Below are 25093 nucleotides of genomic sequence, written 5' to 3' on the forward strand. Positions count from 1 at the left end.
TCCCAAGAAATGATTCCTCAAGGTTACAATTGAGAGACAAGGTAGAGAAGTTAGCCCTGCCACTGCATAAACAGACTTCAGAGTTGTCAGTCTAGCACCTTTCATAAACATCACACTTAATTAAACAAAAGTTCTGTCTCAAATCTCAGTGTTGTTTCAACATATTTTCAGTCTCCTTTTGTCAAAATAAAATACTGGTCTCTAATAAAGTTCATTCAGAAGGAACTAGATTGTTGTGTAGGCTGAACATTTTTGAATGTTTGGTGCAGTAAGTAGCGGCAAATCTTCAAATTCAATAATTGCAAAAGATTTTTTTTATGTAAATATATATGTGTTTGAATTTTTGGAATAGCCCAAATGGTTATTTCACTTTAGAAGTAGAGGTTCCAAGTAAGATTCCATATTTTAAGTTATTTGAATATTTTTTCTGTAACACATCATAAAAACTCATCTCATGCCTCATGATTCTCTCTCAGTTGAAAAAAGTGACAACAGCAGCATTTTTTGTTTTTAAAAAAATCCTTAATTACCCTTGCACAACAAACTTGATTGCAGAGAACATTTAAAATCTCAGTAAATGTTGCAATGATGTAATTTATTGCATTTAAAGTAAGTTTTGATGTAGCTAGTATTTCCATTTAAATAGAAGTTCTAAATTTAGTGGTACTATTTCAGAGCTCTTATACAGTGAATTACATAAAACACTAAGAGGTGTGGTTTTTTTGTAAAACATATACAGTACTGAAAACCTTTCTTCCCAGTTTTTAGTTCTCCGTATTTTCAGTATGCTCTCATAGATATGTGTGCATACATGCACACAGATTAATTAATGTAAAAAGAGAGAACTGATATTTAACCACATTTTCTTGCCAATTTTAATGAGTCAGAAGATTAAAGGATTAAAAAGTTGGCTTCTTTTTGCACTGTCATGAACCCAATAAAAACATAAAAGTAAAACATGGTTATTAATTTACAAAGGAACAGAGCCTTCTGGAGAAGAAACTCCTATCCGCACTCAATAAAGTAACAGGACCTGCTAGTTATCCAAGTTTGATTGTAAATGTGCTTTGCCTCCCCTGCATCTTCAGTAGGATCTTTTTCACTCAAATCTAGCTGCTGAAATTTGGGATTTGGAAAATGGCAGTGGCAGCAATAGAGGAGAAAGAAAGTGCGCTTGATTCTCCATTACATACGTGCTGTGGCCATTTTTCATTTGACATCCTGGTGTCATTTAAATAAATCAGTAAAAGCATTTCTGGTCCTCTTTAATAAGACTAAATATGGCAGAGCTGGTATTGTGTTTTTAAAGGGGTGTGAATATGTGGGCTCCCATTTGATAGGAGGCTGTAGGAGTGAGTGGATGATTTAACAGTACCATTTAATGTCATTCATTGTACAGTCTGGGAGAGTGAAGAGACAAGGTTAGTGACAGCTCCGCTCTTCTTTATTTTTTTAAGCACAAACTAAATTAAAAGAAACTAGTGCTTTTATTCCTCTATAATGATGGAGGGGCTGAGGGAGAGAACAAGCAAACAAAAGCTTTTCTCCTATTTTAAAATGAGGGAACCTGGTACAGTCATTCCACCTTGCATATTAGAAATAGCAAATTGAACAACTGGTTAAGAAATAGTCAATCTTTGTTGTGGGTGAGGCAGAGGAAAATTTGGGTATATTAATATATAAATCACTCTCACCTGTGTCACCCCACCCAGTGATGTAACAGCTGGGGGCAGTTTTCTGTGGCCGCTCTCGCCTCAGTGGCAAACATGCAGGTAAGACATGGGTGCTGAATCTGGCACACTGTTCTTCTGGTCCCCGCAACCTCACTAGCGCAATGTCATAGTCGTTGCTGTCAGGCCTGTATTCTTTGTGCAGCACGATCTGTTGGACTCCAATTTCCTCCTCATACTCCTCAGGAACCAGCGTGTGATAATCCCCAACTCGCACGGCATAGTTCCGAGTATTGTTGCCATACCTGAGGATGAGACCAGGGCTCACATCACACAAATTCGCAACCTAAATAGACAACCAACTGACCAAAGTGTCTCTTTACTAATCATATAGATGACAATGCTAAAATAGTTTTATTAGTGGTAAACCCAATTATCTCAACAATGGTTATGTGAAATTCAGAAGTGTCTTGAAATTCCAAAGGGTGCATTCTCCTTGCTTTGAGCCATACAGATAATGAAAGTTTCCTGTATTCATTTTTAGAGTAGATAATTATTTTAAAAGAACAAGCAGGGACCAATAAAACCTAAAATAATTATGAGTAATACAAACATCCAATATAAAACCACCAGTAAAGACTAAACAGTACTGCAATACTCCCAAATAAACTCATGAAAGGAAAACAACTGTAAAATTCAGTCTTGAATGAAGAAAATGTTGATTAATACTAAACACTTTTTTGGGGGACACCTGAGCATGAAGGCCTCTACGCATCTTAACTAAAGTTATACTAATGAAAGAGCAGAGGAAAAATTATAGAAGGCAGAAAGGACCCATGTCCCCAGATACCTGAAGGCTGTTCAAGCACAGGCAGCTGCTTGTGTGGGATATCCCACACCTGATCATAATTGTTGATATCTGTTTAGTACTGTTGAGGGTTAGGATTTACAGGGCTCACAGGGCTATTTCCAGAAAAAGAAAACTAGTTAGGCTGGGGAAGTGTTGGGTTTTTTTATTATTTTTTTAACCCTAATCTAAAATCACACGGCCTTTTGACTATTTTCCTGAGAAGTCCCTTTTATAGTAAATAGATAACTAGGACATGTAATAGTTCAACATAAATGTGTAAAAATATCAGGCAGAGATTTCTCAAAACTCTCTCCACATACCCTCTATTCCACTTGGAAATTTTCATGCCCTCCAGGGTCTCACTGTTTCCTGGTTGTACTTAGCTTTGCTCAAGAGTAGGCAGGAAAAGGCTGAGTCCCTCAGGCTGGTCCTGAGCAGCATATAGTCATAGAACTGAGTATCTGTTATCATTAGAGCTGGGCAGGAAAAGGTTTTCTTGTTCTGCAAAAAATTTTGAGATTTCAAATGTTTTCCTGTTCTTCAGTGGGATATATCAGACTTTTCAAAATGTTTTGATTGATAGAAACATCTACCCAAGATAGCTGGTGGTTAAGGGACTCAGCTAGAATGTGAGAAACCTAGGGTCAAGTCAGGCAGAGCAGGGACTTGAATTTAGGACTTCCACATCCCAGATGTGTAGCCCTAATTACCAGGTCGTCAGCTATTCTGGGATCTCTTTCTCTGGTTTTGAGCAGAAATTCCATCCTGGACCTGATAAATTAGTCAAAACTGATACATTCCCAGGAAAAGTTGCAACGGATCAGCATTTTCTGATGAAATAATCAAAAATTTCCTGACCAGCTCTAATTCTAAATTCAGGCTGCTTTCCTGGCCTTCCCCTATAAAATGACATGTTATAGGGTCAAATTCTACAGGCCTCATTCAGTTCTTACTCAAGAAAAACTTGCATTGCTTGTGGAATTCAGTGGGAGTTTAACCTGGGTAAAAACTTAGAAAGTCCAGCAGGATATGGCCCAATATATTTATTACGTTTTGCTCTAACTAAGCAGGAAGAATTATTTAAAATTGCAACATCATCATTTGATGTATTTTCTACATTTTATGTGAAGGTTGCTTTATGGTACTGGAGAAAGTCTTTAACAGAAAGCCTCCTTAACAATACTAATATTGTTCTTTCGTCGTAATACTCTTATCCACTACACTGTACTTCCTTTGTGGCTGGAAATTACAATCCAAAAAATTGCAGCTGGCCCATAATAGCTGAAGATTACAGAGTTGTAAAAACTGATCTTGTATTTACGTGGATCTTTCTTAAAATACTCTCAGAAAAACTAACCTGTGAGTCTGTATGATCAGAACATACTATTGATGAAGTTTTAATAATCTCATCCCTGAAAAATAAACTAATGAAGAAATTTCCTCTTTTTTTTTTTCAGCTTGGATTTATTAGGTTTATTTGAAAGGTCTTTAACAAAACAAAACTCCACATTTGCAGGTATCTTTTTAGCAATACCCAATTTACTGTTTAGACAACAAAACATCAATCTGTTGATATCTTAGCAGTGGATCCATTTTCATTAGGGAGTGTCCTTGGAGAATTCTGAGCATTAATGCTAATGCCAAAGATCATCAGGAACAACAGGAATGTGTCCCTTCAAATAAAGGGATGAAAAAATAGTGCTCCCTTTATTGATGTCTTATTTCAGTATATTCAGAAGCTTTTGGTCCCCGCCAGCATATTTGAGTGTTTGCTGATCTTATTTCTAAGGCACCTCTCACCAGCGAATGAAAATTTTAATAAGTTTCTAAATCTTCACTGTTAAACACCTCATGGTTTCTCCAGTAATAAAAGTGTCTATTTGACGTTAAGGTTCTGTTCTGTGCCTGATCAAATAAATGACAAAATTCCCACTGACTTCAGTGGGAACAGGATTGGGCCCTAAGATATGGTATTTACTCTGGTATTGCTTTGAAGGAGATTTTCCACAATAACAAAGTCCATTAGACCACAACTGGTTTCTGGAGCATGATACATCATCTGAACTATGACATCAGCAGTAAAGTCCAAAATTCTGCATCAAAGCAGAGCTGTCAAAATCCCTGACATCTGCAGCCTGTCAGTAATGCTAACCATTTCCTGCTCTGAGAATCCCACGAAGAATCCCACTCTTCCATTTCTGGATCAGCACATACCTTATTTTAAACAGGGCAAATCTATTGACTGCATTGAGTCACTACATCCAGCATGTAAGTTAATGGTCAGTCTCAGGTGTACTGATTTAGCCAGTGTTCTTGGATGTCTGGGTTATTATGGTCTTTACTTCAATGCATTACACACTAAGTAAAAGCAGTTAGAGTGATAATTGTTGTGTTTTAAAGCAGTAGGCCTAATTTGGTCTTTTAAAAACCTCTATATTCTAATTTTATTGCATCATTGATGTGTAGTTCTACACTGGTCTCAGATGTCTTTTCCTATGTTTCCTTTTTACTACAACCATTACCAATGCGATAAGGTACTAGGTTGAGAATCAGGAGACCTGAGTTCTCACTGTTGGCCCTCCTGTGTGAGCCTGGGCAAGTCTATTTCTGTGCCTTATTTTCCCCATCTGTTATACTCTCTTTCAGAAAGCACTTTGAGATCACAGTATAGTTTGAATTTTTACATATATACTGCTACAATAGGTTAATTGTGTTAAATAGCAGAGTCCCTGCCTTACATAGCTTCATATTCTGTCTGTTTTCTGATATTTCACAATTCTTGACTTATATGAGAAACTTAAACATCTTTCTGGTACATCTTTTGGTACATCTTGGCTGTGGCTCTAGAACCTGAGAGTCGTTATGGGTTTTGTTTGCTAATGCTGCCTGGGAACTTGTTAGAAACTGTAGTTTACATACAAGTATGTTAAATGAGCTCCAAAGATGGACTAAGCATGGGTTGTATGCCCATTTTTCAGCAATATTTCTTGAAAACTATAGAGCTCAAAGTGCTCCTACATATTCATGTATAGACATGTGCTTTATTAGTGAAAAATACTAGCAAGCCTGAAAATATGGAAAATTTTAGCAACGTAATGAATCGGTTTCCTTGTTTAATCATGGTATGCCCATCTCTGCATGGAGGTGCAGAAGTAATTCATTAAGCACATGAGCAGTCTTTGCTGCCTGATCACTATAAGGAGCATAGGATAGTAAGCTGCAGAAGTAATGTTGGTACGTTCTGGAAAGTGACTTAAGGATTTCTGTATCAGTTGCAGGGTAAACTCAGTAAAAGGCTATGAGTTGTGACATTACCAAATCAAGGGCTCTTTAAGTCAATCAGAGCCATGTTCATTTTTGATGAAAATGCCTGAGGCTGAGTGCTAGTATATGACACCCCTAGTAATGAGACTGCTTGGGAGGCTTTTCACACTCTGTTTACAAGGCTTTGATTTTATTCCCACTTGAAGTTGATGGAACACACTCCACAGTGATGTACATTGCAACTGGAACACTATCAAAGTCAAACTCCATTTCATCTTTCTTACTTCTCATCTGTGAAATTATCATAACAGAAGAATAAACATACCTCTTCAGAAACATTTTTACACCCTGCCAAAGAAATAACTCCACAGTTATCCCTGTGTAGCTCACCAAGCTGGACAAGATCAAGGTAGCTGAATGGTTAAGGCTGCACAGTTGGAGCAGAGTCTCCCTTCACTCTTACAGAGATTATTTACAGAACAAATGTAATGCTTGGAATGTAAAGGGTATCCTGACACTGGAATGGATTAAGTTGGCAGCCAAATACTTTTCCTCCAGTGTCACATCTCCCAGTGAGTGAGTTTACATACTCACAGGATAAGAGTTTGGCGATGTTACCAACATACTAGCCAACTTTTTTAATTTTCACTGAAGAAACTAAGAATCTACAAAGGAAACTGATACAGAATTTCTCCTTTGTAACAGTAAGTGGCTCTTTAAGTGTGGTCTAATATAAGAGATTATATGTTCACTTAAATGCAACCACAACCTACAAAAATGGAATATACATTGTTTTTTATTGACATCTCACTTGTTTTCTCTGCTCAAATTTCATAACTCTGTGACTATATATAAACATTTGGTTGAATCTCACTCGGGAAACCAAATAACGCAATATGTGAGCCTATTCAGTTTAGCAAAAGATGCTCTTTCCTTTGCCACTTACACAACGCTAGATAGTCCAATGATTTTTGCTTCAGGGCCTGTATTTTTAAATGCTGATCTCATTGCCATTAATAGCTCTCTATTCCCAATGGAAGCCTATACACGGAAACATACTGCTACAGATAATCCTTGATAAAAGTTAGAAAACATTGTATTAGTGATTTTATTAATATATGTCTGAATGTCCCTACTGTATTAGGATAGAAAGATGCAGAGTCAAGAGCATTAAAAGTAAATATCTGCAATTTGCCTGGTGTATCAGTCAGAGGCATACAAATTATAGGTATACTTTTGTCTGCTTGAATGAAACCCTTGAATAGTTGCCCATGTAATACTGGTAATTGTTTGGGAAAATAATCATTTATTACACAGAAACAGGTGTTTGTCCACCCATGCACCCATTTTGTACATTCAAATAAGGGTTTTGTGCATACAAATGAATGCAACCATATACTTTTCAGGTGTATTTTCAGTGACCTAATGGAAATTTAACCTTCTAAATTCAAATGGAGAGAGGCACCTCTTATGTTGTAGAATCAGAATATTTTTTTTAAATTAAAAGGTTACAGTTGCATTTTGTAGATATGGATTTTCCCACAACATTATAGTGCACAAATTTGAGTATGTGCCCTAATGTTTGTCACTGCATTCACCATTTTGAAATCTGCTGGAGGTCAGAATAGTGTTAAATATCTGACACCAGCGATATGACTTAATGTCATAGAATCATAAAATATCAGGGTTGGAAGGGACCTGAGGAGGTCATCTAGTCCAACCCCCTGTTCAAAGCAGAACGAAACCCTAATTAAATCATCCCAGCCAGGGCTTTGTCAAGTCAGACATCAAACTGCTTTCTTTCTTCCTTCAGTATAGGTTTAACAATAAGAACCTCATTATTTTAAAAAATGTTTCTTCTAATTGCTAAACCAGCACTACAGCAAGAAGGAAAGTGGTTTATGATCTCTGATATTGGACTCTATACTGCCAGTTGGGGCTCAGCTGGTACACATTTAGCTAGAGAAACTTGCTTATCTCTTTGTCCTCTTTCCCCTGCCTATTGAAGCTCATCTTCCTCACATAACAAGAGGAACTGCATTCTCCTTAGTTAGAGCACTGCTTGCTGCTTGTGTTATGGATGTTGTTAATTTTTAGCAATATGCTGAAAAACAGGAGATTCAAGAAGGCTGATTGAATAACAAACTGTAATTTCCAATAAAATGTAACACGGTGAGAAAGGCATCTTCTCATACAAATGCACAGAAGTGTGAATTAGCTACAGTGCTTCTAGACTGGGGCTGAATGAGCTGTCTGAATACTGATTTACCCTACTCCAGTGTACAGGCATTCACACAAGTCCTGTATAGACTGCTCAGAATTGACTTTGATCTGTAGACAATGATCTTTTGTTCTTTCCAATAACTCTGAACGTAATTACACATTTTGTCAAATTTAAACATTGCACATGGGCCAATACAAAAAAGAGGCAGAGTTGTCTAGTGGAAGGGACTGGGACTGGAAGACCTGGGTTCTATTCTCAACTTTGTCATTAACTTTCAGTGTGACACCAGGCATTGAGCTGCTCAGTGCCTCAGTATCCCCATTTGTAAAATGAGATTAATATTAACTTCCCAGGGATATGGGGAAATTTACTTCATTAATGTTTAAAAAGCACTTGGAGATCCTCAGCTAGAATGTGCTAGAGAAGGGCTTAGGTCTAGTATGAAGGAAGTACAGTGTTCAAGTAACCTAATGTACTCCTAAAGTGACATCGTGGTCATTATCATTTCATTTTTACTGAATGACTCATCTTTTTAATTACCTGGATCTAGCAATGTGTTACTTCCAGAACTGCAAATTGTCCTGAGTTCTCAGCTGCTATGACAGCTTGTGGCAAAACTTTGTAATAGAATGGGCAGGATATCAAGAAAAATAATATCAAACAGTGATGTAATTCTGAATCAAAATCAAGTTGCATCTGTTTGGAATTAGAGAAAAATTAAAGATGGAAGTGGAAACACTACTGGAGAAAAGTGTGGAGTAAAGCAAGCCTACAACTTTGTTAATTTATTTTCACGAACAGCATTGGATTCCTTTAGGCTAGTTAAGCACTGCTGTGTGTTGGAACATCCTGGCACATGGGGAGTGAACCCATTGCTGTAATTCTTAAAAGGGATTTGATGTATTCCCTTTGAGGGCTGGTCAGATCCTCCAACTTGTGAACATGTGTACTGGGGAGCATTGGGGATGGTATATGGTCCTGTCTCCTCCCCTGCTTCTGCTGTAGTGGTTTGTGCCACAGGGGTGCATGAGGGAGCACCTGAGATACAAAGAGGCCAGAGGCTGTAACTGTGCCCACCAGTTGGATATTCCACCTCTTACATGCACAAGAAGCATCTGGCCCCAGTCTGGTCCTTGAGACTTCAAAAAGATAGTCCTAAAACAGCACTACTAGTTTAAAAATTCTTCCTTACCTGGCCACTCAATATGAGGCTAATACATTCTCCACACTAAATCTACTGCTAACTGCTACATGTGCCTTCATCTACCATTCTCACTGTGAGGCTCTGCATTCTTGCTTTCCCAGATAGGCTTTAGCGAGAGTAAGCACGGTATAAATGGAAATTTCGGACACAGAAGGCCAAATCAATCCCTAGTGCAACCGTTCAAATCAATGGAATTATACCAGAGATTAATTTGGGCCATAGAGTTGTTTCAGTCCCCACTGAAGATCTGTGTGTAGGTTTATGTGCTTCCTTGCTCAGCTGCATATTAATGAGCAGTTCACGATGGAGGCGTTTGCTCAGATTCAACCCAAGATGAGATGCTCCAATTAAGTTGCTACATGGGGACAGAAGGATATTATAGGGAAAATATCAATTTTTCTATTTACAACAAATTAGAAAAGATGAAAAATGCACCTCGTGGATGCCTATTCTTGTGATGCAAGGAATGGTAAAGAGACTGTGGGGGACACCATGAGGCTAGAATTTTTTTTATCTTTAGCCAGAGATAGTCATTGGAGAATTTGCCCTGGGTACAGGAACTCTCTGCTGTCAGAAAAATCATGGTGGCAGCTCTGCCACTCTGTCTCCGCCACAACCCCAGCAAAATGGGAATGGGGTAGTGTGCCTTGGGCATTCCAGGGACAAGACATGTGCAAACTGGAAAGTTAAAGGAGGGGGCAGAACATCACCTAGGTCTCCACAGATGTAAGCTAGAGCTGCTTCCTGGCCAGTGGCTGAGGATCAGGGAGCCACAATTGGCTTGCTCCTGTCTTCCCCTTTCTCTGCTATGCCTTAGTGGAGTGCTGATGGGGTAAAGAATCTGCCCCCATGTGTCCAAAATGTGAAATACACAAATTACTATTAGACAGGATTTCAATAACAGGAGAGAAGGAGAGAGAGAGCTTTGTTTTCAAGCCTTGAATAAAATGCTCTATCAAAAGTCTTTCTAAAATGCTCTGCTAACTTCATCCTTAGTTATTACCATGGGACTCATGAACAGGCATGAAGAGGTCAGTTTATAGTCATTTTAATGACAGAAACCCAAGACTTTGCACTTTCATTTTCTACAACAAAAACAGCTTGAATCTCAGTGGAAAGAGTCTGCGATTTAATGAACGAAGTCTGGCCATTAAGGCTTGAACAGTTACCAAGAAGAGTCCCACATGACTGCTGGAAACATGAAAATGAAAAGATGTTGAGCAGCTGCCTCTAAAAAAAGGTACCAATTTCCATTCATTGTAATGAAAGCAATCTCCCGCCCCTTTTGTAGTGGGAAGTGAGGAAAAAGAAGGGGCCAAAGGTTGAAATTAAATTGCTCCCAGCACACTTAGGCAAATTTTAGCCAACTTCCTTATAATTATTATAAAGTTATTCTACATTTCTTTCCCAGTCATTGCTGCAAGATGTTGGTCTCAAAATGAAGCTTTCTCCACAGCTGTTTATTATATCCACCTCCTTGCTATTTAAATCAGTATTTGTGACATTGCAGTAACTTTAGTGGCAGTGAACTGTGATGTTACAAATAATTGGATTGGGCTGTCACAAAAGAAACTGAGCAGGAAGATCGTAAAAAAGAAAAAGTGTATACAAAAAGCAAAAATGGGAGAATAAATATAGAAAAGTTAGATGACAGTTTAATGTAGGTGGTGAAATAGAACAGACCAATTCAGAGATGATTTGTAAGGGAGCTTTAGTTACATATCAAGTGGTAAGTGGGTGGAAGGGAGCTGAAGGTGGTGTAACTTACTGTACAGTAGGCTGAATAGCTGGAAGAGGGTGTAAGTTACAGCAGCTTAGAGCCTCGTAGACTCACCCCTGTATTTGGCTGAAGGTGTTTTAAAGCTTCCGTGAGTGTGCTGGCGGAATCCTTAAGATGGCTACAAAATACTTAATTTTTGTACACTAAGAAACCAGAGAGTAAGGCAGTTGTTGTCAGCCTGGCTGAAGGAATAAAAAAAACTAATTAGATCCAGACAAGGGCAAGATGCAAATTTACTTTTCCCTTAGATTCCACAAAATAAGAAGAATGTTTTGATCAAAGAGAGGGTCTTAGAGGTCAGCTCAGGTAGTCTGTAAAAATTACAGGAAAACTGTCACTTAAATTTCATAGCTGACTGTGCCTTACCAAACAGAACATCAAAATACAACACAGGATCCAAGTGCTTGTTTGTTCTCACCTCAACTTGCCAAGTTAACAGATACCTGTACACTGTGGTGTTTTGAGGGGCCAGGCCCCTTAGTTGATTATGCTAGGGAAGTCTGAAGTTTTCTCTATAAAGGTTTTCTCTGGAAATGGTGAAATTCTGAACATAAATCCGTTGAGTGATGAATGCAATTTGTGTAGTGCTAGAATGTGGGAGTAAGAATAGTTTTAACATACAAGTTAAATACAGAACTTTTTTTTAACAGAAGTCAGTCTCTTTGGGAACAATTTTCAATATACTGGTGGGCAAGAGTGGGGTTTTGCCTCTGTATCATTCCCACTGGCCTCAAAATGGTAGCAATGCAGTGGTACTGGAAATGTATCCCACTGTTAATCATGTAGTACTACCTCTTAAAACAGTGTGCGGCAGTGATCACCCAACAGCTGCTGATGAGTGTGGCACCACATAAGAGTCTTCCATCACCATGAGATGATTTCAGTCGAAGGGCAACCTGCCAGGGCCAACCGCCCCTAAAGAGAGAATAAATCAGTCATGTCTTTTAGTGTACTAAGCAAAATGGAAGAGTAAAGGTAACTGGCAAGCTGTCTTGAGTGTAGAGCCACTATTGCTACATTGGTTTAAATAACTTAAGACACATTATTTACTGAGTAACAATTGGGAGACCATTTAATCATGTTAGTATAGCATTCAGAATTCCATTCAACAACCCTCAAGGTTAGTTTACAGACTACTGGGACATCGAATTCTCTCAGCACTTCATCCCACTATGAATCAGTTTAATCATCCCTTCTCAGAATACATCCTTCGTGCCAAAAACATACGATCTGTGTCCTCCACCAAATATTATCCAAGTGAGAGAAGAGATTAGCAGTTCTAATAGTTACCATATAAAAATATGCAACTGTGAGGAGAAGGCTACCAGGCCAAAAATCTGGGAGTGGAGGATGGGGAGAGTTCCATGAAAAACTCCCAATCTGCTTTTCTGTTCCCATTAATGCTAACTTCTCCATCTGCCCTTGACTGGATGTAAAGCAAATCTTCAAAATCAATGGGATTAAGAGAAAAGCAGAAACAAGAAATACACGGATTAGCTCCATCTCATCTCTCCACATGTGGTCATCTATTCAAGATAAATCCAAACAATTTAGCAGATCAAAGATACATATTCCCAACCCTATAAAGATGGAATTGACAGTGGGATCAAAAGATTCGGTTCTTACATCTTCCCATAAATAGATGGAACTAGCAAAAAGGGAAGAGAGAGAACAGCAGCCAGAATATAAGTAGCAGCTAGTTTAATTTTGAAAACTATCCATTTGAATAGGAATACAGGAACACAGGAATTGACAAACAGGATCAGAGCAGTGTTCCATCTAGTCCAGCGTCCTGTGTCTGACACTAGCAAGTACCAGATGCTTCAGAGGAAAGTAGGGTAATCTGCCCTGGTCTCCAATAGTTAAAAATTGACTTAAGACCTGAAGCATGAGGTTTGATATCCCTTTCAAAATTTTTGTTATTAGTTATGATTAAGGCTATGATTTAGTCATGGGTATTTTTAGTAAAAATCACAGACAGGCAATAACCAAAACGTCAAGGCCAGTGACCTGTCCATGACTTTTATTAAAAATACCCCTAACTAAATCTTACCTGCTGAGGGGAGATGCTGTTGCTCCTGGGGAATGTGGGGGTGGCCCAAGGCCCTGTCGCTGCTACTGCTCTGGAGGTGGGGGCGGCCTGGGGCCCTGCTGCCACCGCTCCAGGCTGGGGGGTGGCCCAGGCCCCACCGCCACTGCTCCTGGGGGCAGCCTGGGCCCCACCACCTGCCTCTGGGCCAGCCCGTGGCCCCACCATCACTGCTGCTCCTCTGGGCCAGGGGATGGCCCGTGGCCCCACCACTGCTCCTCCGGGCTGTGGGGCGGCCCAGGGTCCCACCACCACTGCCACTGCTCCGGGACAGTGCCCGGGACCAGTTGCCTGGGGCCCCGCCGAGTCAGCCTCAACAGCTGCTGCAGCTGTCACCAAGGTCCTGGAAAGTCACTGAATCTGTGACCTCCATGAAAGACTCACAGCCTTAGTTATGATAATTCTGGATATTCTTGAGATCCATATAATACCCAATCCCTTTTTGAATCTGTTAAATACTTTGCCTTAATGATTGTCCTGTGGCACTAAGTACCACAGTCTAATAATGCATTGTGTGAAAAAGTATTTTCCCTTTTATTGGTTTGAATTTCCCACCTTTTATTTTCATAATCTAGCCCCTTGTTCTTGTGGTATGATACTGGCAGAAGAAAAAGAAAAGGAGTACTTGTGGCACCTTAGAGACTAACCAATTTATTTGAGCATGAGCTTTCGTGAGCTACAGCTCACTTCATCAGATGCATACTATGGAAACTGCAGAAGATCTTTTTATACACAGAGACCATGAAACAATACCTCCTCCCACCCCACTCTCCTGCTGGTAATAGCTTATCTAAAGTGATCATCAAGTTGGGCCATTTCCAGCACAAATCCAGATTTTCTCACTCTCCAGCCCCCCTCCCCCAAACTCACTCTCCTGCTGGTAATAGCCCATCCAAAGTGACCACTCTCTTTACAATGTGTATGATAATCAAGGTGGGCCATTTCCAGCACAAATCCAGGTTTTCTCACCCCCCCCCCAAACTCACTCTCCTGCTTGATGATCACTTTAGATAAGCTATTACCAGCAGGAGAGTGGGGTGGGAGGAGGTATTGTTTCATGGTCTCTGTGTATAAAAAGATCTTCTGCAGTTTCCACAGTATGCATCCGATGAAGTGAGCTGTAGCTCACGAAAGCTCATGCTCAAATAAATTGGTTAATCTCTAAGGTGCCACAAGTACTCCTTTTCTTTTTGCGAATACAGATTAACACGGCTGTTACTCTGAAACCTGGCAGAACAGAATTTCCTGATCTACTTTCTCTATACTATTCTTTATTTTTTATATGCTTATCCCCTCTTATTTGTCTCCTTTGTAAGGTAAACAATCCCAGGCTTTTCAATCTTTCTGCATATGTCAGTTTTTCCCTGGATCATTTTTGTTGCTCTTTTCTGAAACCCTCTCCTGATCTGCAATAGCCTTTTGGCGTTGGGGTGACCAATACTGTGCACAGTATTCTAAACAGGACACACCATTTTTTTTATGAAGGCTTTATAATATTCTTTGTATCATTCACCATCACATTCCATATACTTTGTTCCTTATTCCTGTATCCATAAGATATTATGAATAGTCTTTGTGGTTGTCATAATTCACAAATATTAAGAAAACAAGTCTATCTGTATTTGCAGTTATACAAGTGTGGGTGGGTGAACATATGGGAGCATGTTATATACCAATATGGCCAAGAACCAACTACCAGTTAATGCAAAGTCTTATTTTACAGCTATATCATCATCAAAGAAGTACATTTACTTGAGAAAAATGATGTTTTTAAAGCGTTAATAATACCCAACCTCCTTTCATGCTATTTAGCCTTTTACAGTTCTGTTAAATGCATAGCAGACCCACAGATCCATCTATATGGTTCACAGCTATTCAGGATTTGCTTCTCAGGAGAAACTGAAATGGCTGTTTGTCTAAGGAAAGTAATTTAAGCTGATTAAAGAATAAAATTCCAATGTACCCAAAACTGAATTGCAATATCTGACACTGAGTTTGGTAAATACTGCAAAAATTTATCAATGATTATTTTTTGATCTGGTCTTCAGATTTGCTTTGAATGTGTTCCTGCTCTCTTTGTGTGTGCTTTCTGGGAATATTCTAGTGAACAAATTCACCAGCAGGAATGTTAACTCAGAAAACAAAATTGACGTGCATATTACAAAGTATTCACATAAAGCAAATTTTAAATTCATAATCCTAAGAGTTCCCACTGGAAATCTGTCTGTAAGAGTTCCGCACAGTCGATCAAGAAATTGAAACATGAAATGTGATTTATGTGTCCAACCAATTACTCAAATTTTGAATATTGCATATTCACATCAAATATCTCACAAAGACACTAGAAATAAAAAACCATCCCCTATGCCCCACATGTGGGCTATACAGGAAGGACTATAGGCAGAGTGGCTTCATGGGAATGTCTGCATAATTGGATGTGGGTATGTACCCGAGTACATACCCTCCATAGCTCTCTGCTGTCCCAAGCTGTGCTTCCCCGCTGCTCGAACCTTTTGCCACGGCAAGAAAAGACTGTGGCTACCGGGAAAGGCTCTGGCAGGAAAGAGAGGCTCTGGCAGTTCCCTCTACTGGAGTTCTTCCCTGCCACAGAGAAACACTCCAGCAGCTCCCCACTGCTGGAGCTCTTCATCCATTGCAGGAAAGATTCTGCTCGCTGGGAAAGGCTCTGACAGAGGGGAGGCAGCAGGGAAAGGTTCATCTGCTATATACCACAATGTGGATGTATAGCTACACGTATTGCCAGTGGCATGTAGTGTAGAAGTAGTCAGAGAAAGGTCATGATGCACCATGATGTCCCAAAGAGACTGAAGATGAGGAGACAGAGGAAGAGATGCAGGCTGGAACAGCAACCTTTAGATGGGGCTGCACAAAGCTTCACTCACTCTGAATTAATGGGTGAATAATTCATCCAGTTCTAACTGGCCTGGAAAAAACTATACTTGTTGAACAAAATTATGTTCTTTGTGCTAAACTAAGCCCAATATGGCAAAATTCACATTATTAATCTGCATTTATTTCATGAGAAGCAAAAAATTTAATCAGTAGCTAAACAAGGCTGAGGGCTTATGGCAACTGCACATCCCACAATTTTACACTGAAAATGACTTTCACTGTACTGAATATCATTTACCTTAAAGAATTTTTCCCACCAATTATCCGCTTCTGTCGACGATGCAGTAACCTCAATCCACAAACAGAAGCAAGGGAATCTAAACAGAAAATAAGGTTTAGGCCTTAAACTCCCACACAGCAACAATATATAGGGTTTGGTAGATTAAAAAAAAAGTGTATTTTATTTTGTTTGTTTAGTCGGTAAGGACATGATTCTGTGCTGAGTACCATCACCATCCAATGAACTCAGGGGGCGTTGTGTGCTCAGGACCTGCCTTGCAGGATCACACCTTATATTATTCTCAAAGTTTGTCAGTGAAATCCAATTAAACAATAATCACATATTCCTACAGCAAAATTTCATTCTGGTATCTTCACGGTGGATTTTGACTCCCACACTGTTCTCTCTCCATACACAGGACTCCCACACAAAGATTTTTGACCCACACCTTTTACAGGTTCTGTCTGGCTGAGAATATTTTCTGAATTGTGATCACTAGGCAATGAGCACTATCCCCCATGCCTAATAGAAAGCTAAACAGGTGTTCAAACCATTAACTGCAGTTTTTTTCAGTTCACAGTGTAAGAACGAGTTACCCTTCTGCATGTGATCCACTAAAAAAGAATCTTTTAATAAATATGAAGGTTATAATATGAATAATACACACAAAGAGCTGGAAATCTTTCCTTATTTTTCATGTCTGAAGTGATTTAAATGGAAGACCAATATTCTGCTCTCAGTTACATCAGTGTAAATCTGGAGTCACTCCTTTGACTTCTACAAAGTAATTTGAGAGACAGGGTGGGTGAGGTAATCTCTTTTATTAGACCAACTTCTCTTGGTCAGAGAAGTTTTTGTTTATACAGAGCTCTCCAGGTCTCACTGGATGGTGATGGCACTCAGCATCTTGCAGGCTCAAAAACTGTAAGCTCAAAAGCTTGTCACACCCACCAACAGAAATATGTCCAATACACAGTATTACCTCACCCACCTTGTCTCTCTAGTACCCTGGGACTGACATGGCTACAGTCACACTGTATACAAGAAGAAAAGGAGTACCTGTGGCACCTTAGAGACTAAAAAATGTATTTGAGCATAAGCTTTTGTGAGCTACAGCTCACTTCATCCTTAGCTGTAGCTCACGAAACCTTATGCTCAAATAAATTTGTAAGTTTCTAAGGTGCCACAAGTACTCCTTTTCTTTTTGCGAATACAGACTAACTTGGCTACTACTCTGAAACTGTATACAAGGAAGTAATTCCTAATTTACACTGATGTGAGAGAAGAATTTGTGTAGAGCTTAGTCCTCAGCTGCAGCCAATCTATGCTTGGCACAGGTGGTGGGAGGGAACAAAGGTGGTTTTCTCTCAACTTTATGCTTCCCTGGACCTGGTTTAACATCCAGCATAACTTAAAGCCCTGGCTGCACCTAACTGCAATGGGCCCCATGTGGTTAAGCTAGAGGATTCCTCTGTGCCATTTAAATTGGCTTTGTGGTTCCTTTCCACTGCCAGAATGACATAAAGAGGAAGCACCTGACCCATAGATTTTAAGGTACAGTGCATTTCTTGCCTTTTTTTTTTTTAATATAAATATGTATGTTTTTCTCCTGTGAGATCAGATTTTTCACCTTCTTTTCTTTTTCTAGCAATCATCACAATATACCTAGTTTTGAATCTATTGCCATAAACCTCACAAAGGTACTTCACCTTTATTACTGTTCCCGGATGCTTTCTTGCCAAGGTAGTCGCAAATCACGCCAGCATCTTCACTGTGACGGCAGTTGTGTGTTCCAATATCCTGTTTTATGCAGTCTGTCAGGGATCTCTCACTTCCTGTACATTTCACATTATCCACATGGATTGGTCCTTTCCCTTCCCCAAAATATGCCATAGTCCTTGCTCTAGCTGAGCCTCTGCAAGCAGAACACCGTTGTTTAATTAAAATGTTGTAAGCATTGTCCTACATTTGCCTAAACTGAAATATATAGAAGAGGATGTGAGTAGGGTACTAAGGATGAAGACTTTAAGGTTTTATTCCAAGTTCTGTTTCTAGTTCACTGCAGAACTTTGAACAAGTCACTTACTTTCTCATTGCCTCTATTAACTTATCTATACACTAGAATAATAACTGACTAACTTTGGAGGATTCATTTGTTTGTAAAATGCTTTTGTATCCTTAGCTAAAAAGCTCTATGAAAAGGAAAAGGATTTTTATATTGTAATAGCATGAAACAAAAACCCACGCTAATTTTTTTTCCATAATCTGTTTAATCCTTGTCTAAAGTCAGCATCTGTGTACACTAAAAATAATTTATTTGTGTTACGATCCTTTCCGAAAACTAAACCGGTTAAATAAGGAAGGAGACCTACAGTTTACTGGGAACTATGTCTTCAAGTATACGATACATTAATGGCAACTATGAATATAAATCATGGCAGCATGGCACAGAAAATCACTAATAGTATATACAGAATATAACCTTCAAACTGAAGCCCCTTGTACTTTTGTTTTAGATGTAAAATAATAATACAATTAGAGAAAGAGATAAATTTCATTGTTGTAATAATACTTTTGCAAAGAGTAAAATTCAGAGTTGGATCTTTTCCAGACCAGGCCATGTCCCATACTAATAACTAGTAAGGAGCTGCTATGCTGTCTTTGTGCCACCAGAGGTAGGTAGTTTATCTATCTATCTATCAATTTAGCCAAGCTTTAATCAAAATATTAGAGACTACAGTGATGGGCATTACAGATATCCTTAGATTAGATGGAGTTCGTCAACTTTATCCCGGGTGTAACTCCATTGAAATCAATGGAGTTACACCAAAGATTAATTTAGCTTCATAAAGGGCCCATTTCTACAAAGTGCTTCAGTAGCAGTTGAGGGCATGCAAAATCTTGAAGTATTGGGCCCTAAATCTGTAATCACCACTAAAAAACTTGTGTGAAGCCCATTTTGAAATATGAGTTCTTTCATAGGATGTCCAAATCCTGAACTTGGGATGATGAAAACATCATTTAGGTATGTGAGACAGACATTTATATGGATAGGTGTCAGGCCGAGTATCCATTTGTGGGATTTAAGACATCTTATTAGGGTTTGAAAGTCTGATCCTTACAGATTATGTGCAATACAGCAGCATTTCACTAATAACTATGGAAGGCCCATTGTAAATGACTGATTTTTGCAAATTAGCCAGTGAGTGAACAATAAAAAAGCAAGAATAATTCATCTCAGCATCCACTTTGTTCATTTAAGTGACAGATATAGTTTATTTTTAATTACTTATGATAAAGCTTCACAGTATTAGTAAATGTTCTGTAGTGTATTGTGTATAAGTCTATGAAGTATTAGTGATCTAAGACATCCCTGCTGGCTTTGCTGAGAAGTGGGTGAGCACACAAGAACACTCTGTGTGAGTGAGAGAATTACAGGTTTGCAGATTAGTAAAATGCAAGTTAGTGTTGGTTTGTTGAAATACAATGTACTGAAAGAAAAGGAGTACTTGTGGCACCTTAGAGACTAACCAATTTATTTGAGCATAAGCTTTCGTGAGCTACGAAGTGAGCTGTAGCTCACGAAAGCTCATGCTCAAATAAATTGGTTAGTCTCTAAGGTGCCACAAGTACTCCTTTTCTTTTTGCGAATACAGACTAACACGGCTGTTACTCTGAAACAATGTACTGAGTGCTACAGAGCTGTAGGGTGTTGTTATATTATACCATGTGCATATATTTGCAACTAATCTACACAGCAATACAAAATCCTTGGCACGGAGTCTCAGAGCCCGGGTCAGCTGACTCAGGCTTGGGCTAATGGGCTGTTTAATTGCAGTTCAAGACGCTTGGGCTGGTACCCTGACTCTAGGGCCTTGCAAGGTGGGAATGTCCCAGAGCTCAGGCTACAGCCTAAGCCAGAACATCTACACCAGAATTAAACAGCCCCCCAGCCTGAGCCCAGGAGCCCACATCAGCTGGCATGGGCCAGCTGCAGGTTTTCAATGGCAGTATAGACATACCCTTCCCTGAGGCCTACCCCCATTCACGGGATTTCAGAGCCTGGGCTCCTGCTGGAGCCCAAACGTCTACACTGCAATTTTTAACCCCACAGCCTGAGCCCTGTGAGCCCGAGTCAGCTGACCTGGGCCAGCCATGGCAGTGCTGCTGGTCTTTTACTGCAGTGTAGACATAACCTAAGGCTACATTTTGAAAAGTAGGACATTAGTATGTGTCCAAAGGGATAACTGCATGTCCAGTGAGAAGCATGAGTGATCTCTTTGGTCACTCGATTACAGACCTAAAAGTGGCAATTCTTCAACAAAACATCTTCAGAAACAGACTCCAACGAGAGACTGCTGAATTGGAATTAATTTGCAAACTGGATACAATTAACTTAGGCTTGAATAAAGACTGGGAGTGGATGTGTCATTCCACAAAGTAAAACTATTTCCCCATGTTTATTCCCCCTACCACCTCCACTGTTCCTCACACGTTCTTGTCAACTGCTGGAAATGGCCCACCTTGATTATCACTACAAAAGGTTCCACCCCCACCCCTCCCCGCTCTCCTGCTGGTAATAGCTCACCTTACCTGGTCACTCCTGTTACAGGGTGTATGGTAACACCCATTGTTTCATGTTCTCTGTGTATATAAATCTCCCCACTGTATTTTCCACTGCATGCATCCGATGAAGTGAGCTGTAGGTCATGAAAGCTTATGCTCAAGTAAATTTGTTAGTCTCTAAGGTGCCACAAGTACTCCTTTTCTTTTTGTGGATACAGACTAACAGAGCTGCTACTCTGAAACCTGCTATCATTTACGCAGATTTAAGCAGGGTGTGTAGGTCACCTAGTTAATAGTGTCTGGTGCAGAGCAGAAGGGGAAGGAACAGCCATGTTTGGATACTGAATCAGCTAATAAACACTGTCCCCCCTCAGTCTCCCTCTTAAGGATTTCTTTTGGAGACAGTGAGTCAGGGATTTTCAAAGGAGCCTAAGGGAGTTAGGCACCCAAATTACACTGAATTACAAGTTGCCATTTGCATATATATTTTCCTTATTTACACACACACCCCACCCCTGTGGAAAATGCACATGTAAATACTAATATATATATATATATATATATATATATACATATTACATATATATATATATAATGTGTGCGCACATTTTTGCACCTGAATATAGTGTTTAAAAAACTGTCCTTTCTATCAATTGTCCATACTGCTGTGCTCCAGACAGCATTAGTAGAGTGACCTCCAGCCTCTGTCTTCAGTCAGAGAGCAATAGCTGAAGGCTGAAAAAACAAAATATGATAAAAAATTAATGCTTTTATATTTAAAGCAAAAAGCAACAAAACACCACACCGGGATTGCTGTTGCACTTAGGGTATGTCTACACTGCGTCTGGGAAGGTGCTTTGTGGCATGGGTAGATGGACACACGCTAGTTCCGCTTGAGCTAGTGCGCTAAAAATAGTGGGGTATAGGCAGTGGCTCAGGCTAGCAGCAGGAGTACAAGCCCACCCATCCCCCAAGAAACCTAAAATGGTTCAGTACAGAAATATAAAAGGAAAAAAAATCTGATCTCTATTACACTAGTGTAAATCCAGAGAAACTGAAACCAAAATTTGTTCCATAGTGTAGACTGGGAGTATAACCATGCATTGAAAGTGAATTACAAAGCTTTTGCTAAAATACATTTTGCTATTAAGATCCCAATACATTAATCAAATATATGGTAGGCTTAACCATTAGAAATAAACATTAAAATTAAATATTTTAAACTGTTTCTCATTCATTATCAAGCTGGTATGTACAAGAAAAACAGATAAAAAGCAGGGATCTGTACTCCAATATGGTAGACTAGACCCACCAAGCGCATAGGCGCACAGTGGTATATACTGATGTTCCAGTTAATGAATACCTTACAAGGACAAAAACCTGTCCTCCCACATAGAAAATCTACATGGAAAAGGTTGAATGGAAGTTTCTGCTACATTACCAAAACTGTTTTTCAGTACATAAATGAAAAAAATAAAAAATTAAATGAAAAATGAAAAAATACCCTAATCTTCATTTCGTATATGTTTGTATATTCATAACCCAGTTCTTCCAGAAAAGGGCTCCAAATATCTTAGAATTTTCATCATGCCAATTAACTTGCTCAACAAGCATAAGAGTTTCTAAAACATCTCTCTTCTATCCTTTTCCCCCCATCCATAAAATTACTCTACTTGCTAGTCTTTGTCAGACATTAAGTAATGCTTCACGAAAGGTGCATGTTCTTTCAGTTTTAAGTGTGTTTTGATTAGCCACCGTTAATTTTTTTTTTAATTTCACAACTGCTTTTCCTGGTAGGAGGATGGCTTTCTAATGTTCTTCAGATTGTTTTTCTGCTACTAACATTAATCTACAAGTATGCAAGCTGGCTTAATAACAGATCTTTAAGAGTACTATTAATTGGGGTCTAGACATCTTGCCAACTTGGGTTTCCAGATTCAACTTCAGAAACAAATCTTAATTAAAAGGTTATTAATGTTACAAAGCAGTATTTTGTAAAAATAAAAACACAGTTCCTTGTTAACCCTGGGAGCAATATATACAGTACAACTATTAATTCATTTGTTTTACTCTCTGTTGTACAAGTCTGCATTTTAAGGAAATCTCCACTCCCCTGCTGGCCTGAGTCAAAAAATGTACGTATGATTTACAGGCTTCACATTTTCCAGAAAAAAAAACGTAAAGTCAGACACCCTAAGTTTCCCAGTAGCAGTGCTGTAAGTGTAAATCACAGTTATGTAAGTGGAAAATAATACCTCAGTATGAACTTTTAGTTCCATGGTCATTCTTAATGAAAATTGATGTCAGCTTCAGTATTTAGCTCTTTGCCAACATTTTCCAGAAAAAGACTAGTTTTTGTCTCTAAAAGCAGCACTCAGAGAGCCCAATTTTCAAACGTAGGTGTGTAAATAGAAGATCCTAACCTTGTCATGAGACACTCAAATCAGCACTCAGACTGAAGTCTGAATCAGAGCAAACAAATACATACAGTAAAATACTCAGACCTGATTGTTCTCACATACATGGCTGCACATAAGAGCAAAGTCAAGCTCCTGGAGTGTACCTGTCACCATTTACTGAACAAGCAAGGAATAAGGAAACAGCCCTCAGCGCAGACTTCCAAGTATGCTGGCTGACTCCCCCAATTATCAGAATCCCCATATATCCAAGATTTGTACTCTGCCCCAAGTCCTTCACTTGGTATGTACCCTACTATATTATCCTCCTTTATTCTGAACCCCTGTAATGACAGGATATAAATTGAGAATCCAACTATCTGTCTTTGAAATGGCTTAAAAATGGAATGTGGGGATGAGTGAGTGGGTTTGGTGCGTCTGTGACAGAAATATGAAAAGTCTGTGTGTCTGAGGAGGCTGAGGAAGAAGCAGACTAAATGACTCAGTAGGAAATAATACAAATCTATAAGGTTCTTTAGCTTGGAAGTTATTTGAAAAAAAAACACTTAAAGCAAAACAGCCTTTTCTGGACTATTTTCAGATCTTATTAGCACTACTTTTTATAAGTCTGTCCTTGGCCATCACACCTACCTTGATTCCTAGTGCCCCAACGAGAAATGTCTAATGAGCAGTGGAAGGCTGATTGAGTGGCTTTGTTCACCACTGGCATAGAAAAGTTGCAATTTTTTTAATTAAATATTTTTTCCTGTTAGCTCTGTTATTTTATTTCAGCAGGCTTATTCAAGTTATTATCATGTACCCTGCAGCCAGGCTCCTTTTATGATCCCTTCAAATCTCACAAACTAAGCAGGGTCAGGCCAGGTCAGTAAATGAACAAAAAAACCTCTCAGTGCTGTTGATTCAGTGGCTACCACTCTTACCTCTGAGTCAGTACTAAAGCAATGCCCATGTCTGGTGGCACTGGGCAGTGTGCTGCTGAAGTTGCTATCTTTTGAACTAGATAGAAAACCAAGTTAGTCATTAAAACCACTTAAGACTTCACAACTATTTGAGGTCATTCAAGATCACAACACATAGATATTAATAAAACCACAGTTTATAAAAACTACTTGTGATCAATAAACAATTACATTGAGTTCTTTGCATGAGTAAGATCATTGTCCCTAATTAGGGTGACCAGATAGCAAGTGTAAAAATAAGGACAGGGGGTGGAGGGTAATAGGTGCCTATATAAGAAAAAGCCCCCAAAATCGGGACTGTCCCTATAAAATCAGGACATCTGGTCACCCTATCCCGAATAGTCTGGCCAAATTCAAAGCTGGTTTTATTGTCTTGACCATAAGTAATTCTTTTCTGTAGTTTCACTGGGAAACACATTCTGTACTGCCTTTCCTTTTCTAACATGTAACGTTACACTGATCTGTTAAATATTACCCTTTGTTTCACCCCAAACATGGCTACATTTCAGGTGACAGATAAATTATGTCCATGTGCATCAGTTTAAAATCTTTCGAGATTAAAGGTGTTATATAAATTAAGATAATTGTCATTTATCACCAAAACCCAGAAACAATAATTAAAATAAAAATAAAATAAAAAAGCCAAAGAATCTCGAAGGTTCACAGATACAGAAAATCATTTCTGTTAACATGAATGGTCATTAACTCTACTACTCAACTCTAGGCTACACCCCAGTGCATTCTTTTAAATATTAATTTTCTTCTTGTTTCCATTATCTTTCCATTCCTGAAGGATGTGGCAAATCATTTCCTTGAACTTCGTTAGTGCTTTAGGAAGACTGGAAACCAAGCTCAGTTACAATCAAAGAAGTAAGGTTAAAATAGTTCAGAGCAGGAAAGAATACTGAGCAGATATGTTGAGCCTAATTCTTTTCTC

At 39.0% G+C, this 25093-nt stretch overlaps 1 protein-coding gene across 3 annotated transcripts in view; it reads right to left on the reverse strand.

Annotated features, from left to right (window-relative positions):
- PRSS12 (serine protease 12) overlaps positions 1–25093 on the reverse strand; it is a 62756-nt gene that overhangs the window by 2552 nt on the left and 35111 nt on the right. Inside the window, exons 9-14 of one of the 3 annotated variants that reach the window (XM_073340987.1) lie at positions 24118–24193; positions 20808–20914; positions 17924–18129; positions 16233–16311; positions 11785–11907; positions 1695–1975 (exon numbers count right to left, since the gene is read on the reverse strand). In XM_073340987.1, the coding sequence (XP_073197088.1) occupies positions 1695–1975; positions 11785–11907; positions 16233–16311; positions 17924–18129; positions 20808–20914; positions 24118–24193 (872 nt within the window). Of the gene's footprint in view, positions 1–1694; positions 1976–11242; positions 11580–11784; positions 11908–16232; positions 16312–17923; positions 18130–20807; positions 20915–24117; positions 24194–25093 lie in introns of those variants that run through there. The other 2 variants (XM_073340989.1, XM_073340988.1) reach the window with 2 other exon arrangements.

The sequence above is a fragment of the Lepidochelys kempii genome, chromosome 4 (genome assembly GCF_965140265.1).
Source record: "Lepidochelys kempii isolate rLepKem1 chromosome 4, rLepKem1.hap2, whole genome shotgun sequence".
Classification (NCBI taxonomy): domain Eukaryota; kingdom Metazoa; phylum Chordata; order Testudines; family Cheloniidae; genus Lepidochelys; species Lepidochelys kempii.